We start from the raw sequence: 7,047 nt of genomic DNA on the forward strand, positions 1-7,047 counted from the left end.
ACACACACACACACACACACACACACACACACACGCACTACTCTCCAAATTGTGTTGTTGATAGACGACAGTGACTCATCCGTACATCAACACTGTTTATGGAGTGGGTGAGAATTGAACTGCCGGTTGCTGTTCATATTTAGTGTATAATTGCTATCTACAGTATCCAGGAGACAGCTGAGAAGCCCTGGTTAAAAGATGTTTGGCTCCCGTCTCCAATTAGCAATATCTATCTGTCTCGTCTCCTCCTCCAGTGTGAGTCTTGACTCTCTCCATGACACTCCGTGTGTCAACGTACGTTTGTCAAACGTCATCTTTGTCATTCCCTATGCCAACCAGTGTTGGGGGTAACTCATTACAAAAGTAACTAATTACATGTAATATATTACTTTTAGCAGTAACTCAATAATATAACTTATTACCAATAGGATTTCAGTAATATTATACCAGTTACTTTGTCAAGTAACACAAGTTACAAATTGAGTATTTTTTTTTAATCAAAGCACATTTAAATAAAGATACAATCATTTCCTAATCAAATTATGTTTTTTTTAATGCAAATAACCACTATAGATGACAATGACAAAGGGTAAAGGATAACATTTAAAATTTTGGACGGTTTACACTGACTTCAACTTTCGGTTGAAATTATTTTTTGCAATGGTTCCGGGGCGGCGATGTCATTCTGCTACTGCTGTTATTTTGGTGAAAGTAATGCAAAAGTAGTGTAATAAGTAACGAGTTACTCTACACAGACAGTAATATTGTAAAGTAACTTACTTTCAAATGAAAGTAACTAGTAATATATTACATTTTGAAAGTAACTTGCCCAACGCTGATGCCAACATACTGCTGCCGCCATCTCTCTGACCCACTGATTCAGCTGCCATTCCGCCCGCCTTTCTTAACCATCTGGTTATAGATACAGTCAATGTCTCGTTATAGATGCTCGGGTAGCTGGCTGCGGGCGTGGTTAGGGTGGGGTAAATCCTCCCATTCTCCCCATTCAGCATAGTTAGCATTTAGCTGCTAGCCCAGCCCAGGCAGACAGGATCTGGGATTCAACCACCACAGTAAACACACATCTGAACAGACGTCTATGTACCTGCTCTAGAATCCCCAATCCTGTAGTGTAGAGCCGCAGCACCATCCTTTGGTGAGTCAGCCCATTGAGATATATTTGGGGATTTACCCCACTTGCGCGCCCACACAGACCGACTGTATCTATTGGACAATCTAACTTGCAATCATATTCTGGGATAGTGGTCATGTCATTGTTTGTCTGCTTTTGTATGTGCTGTTACCTGTGCTTATAGACTAGGGGCTATATGTAATTGTTGTAACTGTGCTTATGTGCTTTTGTCTGTGCTAGTGTCCATGTACTCTTGCATGTTTTTCACTTCATGTTTTATATACCATCAACCTGTCAGGGACTGCAGATGACAATTAGCCTGTACGGCTAAATCTGCAACACTTACATGATGGACTTTAGGTGCTCATGTTAATGAATTGTCCCGTTGTTAAATAAATAAACATTCAAACATTTCTCTCTCCCCACCTCTGCTTCTCTCTCCGCAGGAGAAAAACTTGGACTGGTTCCCCCGCATGAGAGCCATGTCGCTGGTGAGCAGCGAGGGAGAGGGGGAGCAGAACGAGATGCGCTCTCTGCAGGAGAAGCTGGACAGCACGGTCACTCTGGTGACTCAGCTGTCTGGCCAGCTGTCTGAGCTGAAGGAGCAGGTACAGTGGCCACAACAATGAAAATAACTCCTGCACACTCTCTCACTTACTGCTGAAAAATGTATTACAGCATTTCAGTCTGTTGTACCTTCATCAGGTATGTGGGCAGTGTCACAACACTTCCATACATTGGCTACATTTGAGTTGCTTCAATCATCCAATCAGAGGAGCACAGAGACCGGTCTGGCTGATGAGCACCTTGAACAAACACAAAGCATATCCATCACCAGACTGAAAATAGCATTAAAAAAGATAAGAAAGATACAAAATGGACACAATAGCTATAACAATTACAATAAAGCAAGGTCCATATAGCCTCACAGCTCTCCAAAGGTTTGAAAAATAAATGAATAAATACTGTGCATGTGCGTGCGTGCGTGTGTATAAAAGAACAGGTGAATTAATAGGGCAAACATACTGATATATCATGAATTATACTGTTATCAAACATTAAATCCATTCTATTAAAAAAAAGTCAAAGGGGAAGGTAAATTAAGGACAACAATTTGTCAACAAAACTTCAAAGATGTACAATTGCATAAATAAATAGCATAATTAAAGGCATGAATGCCAATTTGTCGGTGAATTTGTAAACAACCATAAGTGTACTGCCCACACAGTGTACGCCTGCTGCTACCTGATCTTGACACCAACAAGCTGCAGGTCACCGTCACATGGGAGAGCAGCACATGTCAACAGTGTCACTCCGTGATCGCCCACACATATTTCGACCCCACTGCACCGAGGACTGCCTCTGTCAGTCCTGTGATGATGTTGGAACACAACAGGACAGGCGACTGTCAGGCGATTAGCTGCCAGTGGGCTGCTGGCTGTTTGTTTGGATGACTAGCTCTGCCTCAGCAGTGTGACTGATCACTTCATCACCTGCCTCCCCTGCATGTGATCCCAGTCACAGGGCATCCTTGTTCCTCTTCTGCCAGATGTGTGAAAACAACTCCTGCTGAGGGAGGATCACACTCCAACAAGACAACACAACAAAACAACAACCTCTATTGACCTTAGCATGCAGTAGAATCTCCCTGCAGTTGGTGCTGTGTAAAAGTGGTCTAATGGTTAGAGAGAGACCGTCCTGAATCCCAATGATCCCAGCCCTTTAACAGCCAGTGTTGTAGTATCCATTAAGAGTAGGGGTGGGAATCACCAGATGCCCACGATACGATACTAAAACGATACTTGAGTCACGATACGATAGTATTGCGATATCGCCGATATTGCGATATATTGAATATTGCGATATTTCGATATATTGTCTAACTCCTCCTACCTTTTCCTTGACCTCACCGGAAGTAAAACATGCAGTGTTTTTTTGTTTGTTTTGTTTTTGCCCAAAATGTAGGCTACATTATTAAGCTTCTCTGGACTCAATACGCCACTGCAGGCGCGGACTGCAACATCGGGCGCTTCGGGCAGATGCCCGGTGGCCTGGTATGGCATGGCCTGCAAAAAAACAAAAACAAAACTTTTTTTTTCTTTTTTTTAAAAATATCGATACAATATCGTCAGGCAAAATATCGCGATACTATGGTATATCGATTTTTTTCCCCCACCCCTAATTAAGAGGCATGCATATTATTCACGTCCTGATTGTGTTCATGCGGTGTGAATTGAGTGTGTGTTCATGCAGTGTGAATTGAGTGTGTGTTCATGCAGTGTGAATTGAGTGTGTGTTCATGCAGTGTGAATTGAGTGTGTTCATGCAGTGTAAGGTCGGGCCCATCCACGGCTCTGCAGTCACAAGGAAGAACAGGGAAGCCCATTACACTGCGGGACGCACATTAGCTGTGAGCCCAAACTGTGTAGGAACTACTGCTGCAGCTCTTCCCTCATTACAACCTCTGCCCAACTCAGCACCTGGCACACTCTTGTGTGTGTGTGTGTGTGTGTGTGTGTGTGTGTGTGTGTGTGTGTGTGTGTGTTTGGGAGAAATAACGGTTGAGTTTGATGTTCGGTCAGAATACGGCAATTCCCTAAATCTGTGTACAATTCATTGTTACGCCGGTGGCCTTCAGTTATTGCATCAAAACTGAAACCACCGCACATGTGCTCATTGTCATGGCGGTGAAAACCCATCATGCCTTGATTCAAGAAACTTCCCCACACCCTGATAAGAGTACAACATCCAACGTGCACGCGGCAGCACAGCTCTGAACAATAACACGCCCACACTGACGCTGCCCGCTAATGAAGTTTCCAAGGGGCAAGTTTGCTTCAAATCATCTCAATGGAGCTGAACGAGGCGATTTGCATAGACGTGTGGAGAGAAATCTTTGTAGGCTTTGTATTGTAAGGAAACAATTTAACAGCTCAGTATATTTTGTAAAGGACATTTACTTAACTGTCAAAGAGACCAAGTTGTCTGAAGTGCTTGACATGAATAATGCAAGAAGGCTCGTTGCGTCATTCTGTGTTTTTGTAACGCACAACTCGTCCGGATCCATTTGTTGAACTAATGAGCTGCAGATTCATTCCGTTCCCTCTTAATGAGTTTACTCACTCTTTGAGTCGAGTTTCGGAATTTCATTTTACCCTTACCTCAAGTTCAAATTGATAAACACTTTTGTTTGGAAAATAATAATTATGTATGAAGATAGTGGGAACATTGGGACCGGAATAATAACCTGCTCAGCACAACAGAATTAGCACCACACTAAGTAAAGGTAATATTAACATGGCGTTAATGATTTGCATACAGTACTGTATGTTACTACACCTAAAGTCTATTTTGGTTGTCCCTGGTTGATTTTATTTAGGTTGTCCCTGGTTGATTTTATTTAGGTTGTCCCTGGTTGATTTTATTTTCCTCCTCTCTCTCCTTCACAGATGACGGAGCAGAGGAAGAATAAGCAGAGGCTTGGCTTCCTCGGCGGTCCTTCTCAGCCCAACCATCAGCACCCAGCAGCCCACTGAGAGGCACAAGGCACGGACATGGCAGCCACCGACCGACCCCTCTACTGGACAGCACAGTAGAAACCACTCACAAACACACACACAAACTCCAGCCTCAAGCACAATACCTTAACCCAGTCGTTCTCAAAAGAATTTACATGAAGGACCCCTAAACTGACACGGACCCCTATTTGATAAGATATTTGATAATAAGATTGATGCTTTTAGATGTTTTATTACAGAAAGTGTATAAAACCCATGACCAAAATAGTCATTGTATTACTTATGAATGGAATTATAGCTGAAATAAATTACCCCCCTTTTGGCTGGGGACCTCCTGGAACCCCCTTCCCAAGGACCCATGGGGTCCCCGGACCCCCATTTGAGAACCACTGCCTTAACCTACACATAAAAATAGTCACAAATGTCAAATCGCAAGGGTCTAGCGTGTATTGACGCACATACATTTTTGAAATAGTGCCTTTTCTATGACACAAACGATGCCTTACTGGGTACTGAACTGTGCTTTATGTGCAGTGACCCTCACCCTGGAACAACCTGCACACATTCTCTCATGCCTTCTCCTACACGGAGGGACTCGTCCCTGTCAATGGTTTGCCAGGCACGGCACACATTTGCCACTGTAGCGCTAAGTGCGGCAGACAGAGGTCGAGAGAGAGGTTAAGTTAAGGTTAGCGGTTAAGTGCCGTCAGAGTATGGGCAGCCGCGTGTCGGACATCTGCATTCCTTGACTGACTCTGTGTGTGAGAGAGCGGACCAGCCACACACAGGTCAGTTATTGGTTGTGCTCTCACTGATTGGCCGTCCGGAGGAATAGTGTGTGTGTGTGCAAGATAACATCAAGTATTCTGCCCCTGGCCTTTTAGATTTCTAGTGGTATTTATGTGAAATGTGGAGATTATAACTGGAGTATTATTATTGCGCTGCGGAAAATTTGTTGTTTGTTATCTTGCTGCCTTACTTATTAACTTTTACCTACATTGCAATTCCTGACAGTGCACTTTTTTTAATGGTAAAAAGTTCTGCTCATAACTGGAGACCTTGATGAGTTCGGGACATTATTTGTGCGTGCTGAGTCCTTTTTTGAAAATGCATTCACTGCACCATTTCATTTGCCTTTTTACAGAATTTTGCAAAGTATATAATTAACAGAAATGTGAATTTAAATAATTTGATTACCTGTGTGGAACTTACTTGAAAGGTCTTTTTATGTCTAAATCTTATACTGGTACAGAGTGTAGTGCTGACTGAAGATGATATGGTTACTTTTACAGTTCTTTCCTGTCGAGATATCAGCTAATACTGTAATATTTACTGTATCTTCTCTTATCATCTTCATCTTCTACTGTTGGACTTTTTCGGACTGTTATTTCGTCGTCTTTTCACCTTTTTTTTCCAACTTACAGTGAAAATCCTTCTCGCTAGTTTCCTCTCGGACTGCAATTAATTGTTAGTCTGAAATTTTGTTTTTAAACTTGCACAACCAAATGGTAGATTATGAGTGCAGTGCATGCACTTGACGGGCGCTGTCCTTTGATGCTTTCTATAAAAACAGTGTATAGATAGTGTATTTTATGTTGTCATATGTTTTATTGGAATAAATGTGTAACAAGATAAGATTCACTGTCATGCTTTGAGTCAGCGGCTTTGTGGAGGAATTTGCCTTAGGCGTTGTTGGGATTGAGTGAATACCTAAAACGCCCACCCACACCCCAGGCTCACCTTCACCCCCAACCCTCTTCCCCACCCACACACATTAGTCACACTGCAGCGACGCCCCATCTAGACACCATGGGTCTAGGATCTCTCCCTCCTGCTCTGGAATACAGCCATTAGGCCAGATCCTATTTCAACTGGTTCTTACTATCAAGCCTGTTTGAATCCACTTACCTCCACAACCGGTTGGTCGATCGATCTGGAACTGCACATGGGCATTGGGCATTGGAATAGGCAGGAAGTGACAGAGGCGGTTTTTCCATTTTCACAAATTTAAGCCGTTTATGAACATTTTTCATACATTTCTGATGATCTCATCACTGATGAAATCACTCACTGATGACATTCCTCCATCATTATTTAGAATAAAGGTCCAGCACACACTTCAGAATAAAAGTCCAACACACACTTCATACAGCCCTTCAGAATAAAAGTCCAACACACCCTTCACACAGCCCTTCAGAATAAAAGTCCAACACACAGTTCACACGTCCCTTCAGAATAAAAGATCAACACACACTTCACACAGCCCTTCAGAATAAAAGTCCAACACACTTCACACAGCCCTTCAGATTAAAAGTCCAACACACAGTTCACAGTTCACACAGCCCTTCAGGATTAAAAAAGTCTAACACTGACTTCACACAGCCCTTCACAATAAAG

The 7,047-nt window shown here is 42.7% G+C and overlaps 1 protein-coding gene across 1 annotated transcript in view; it reads left to right on the top strand.

Annotated features, from left to right (window-relative positions):
• itpr2 (inositol 1,4,5-trisphosphate receptor, type 2) overlaps positions 1-6,274 on the top strand; it is a 67,562-nt gene extending 61,288 nt beyond the window's left edge. The window contains exons 55-56 of the mRNA XM_083655155.1: positions 1,579-1,740; positions 4,582-6,274. Of these exons, the coding sequence (XP_083511281.1) occupies positions 1,579-1,740; positions 4,582-4,668 (249 nt within the window). The 3' untranslated portion in view covers positions 4,669-6,274. The remainder of the gene's footprint in view (positions 1-1,578; positions 1,741-4,581) is intronic.
• Positions 6,275-7,047: the final 773 nt, after the last annotated feature.

The sequence above is a fragment of the Poromitra crassiceps genome (genome assembly GCF_964638095.1).
Source record: "Poromitra crassiceps genome assembly, chromosome: 18".
Classification (NCBI taxonomy): domain Eukaryota; kingdom Metazoa; phylum Chordata; class Actinopteri; order Beryciformes; family Melamphaidae; genus Poromitra; species Poromitra crassiceps.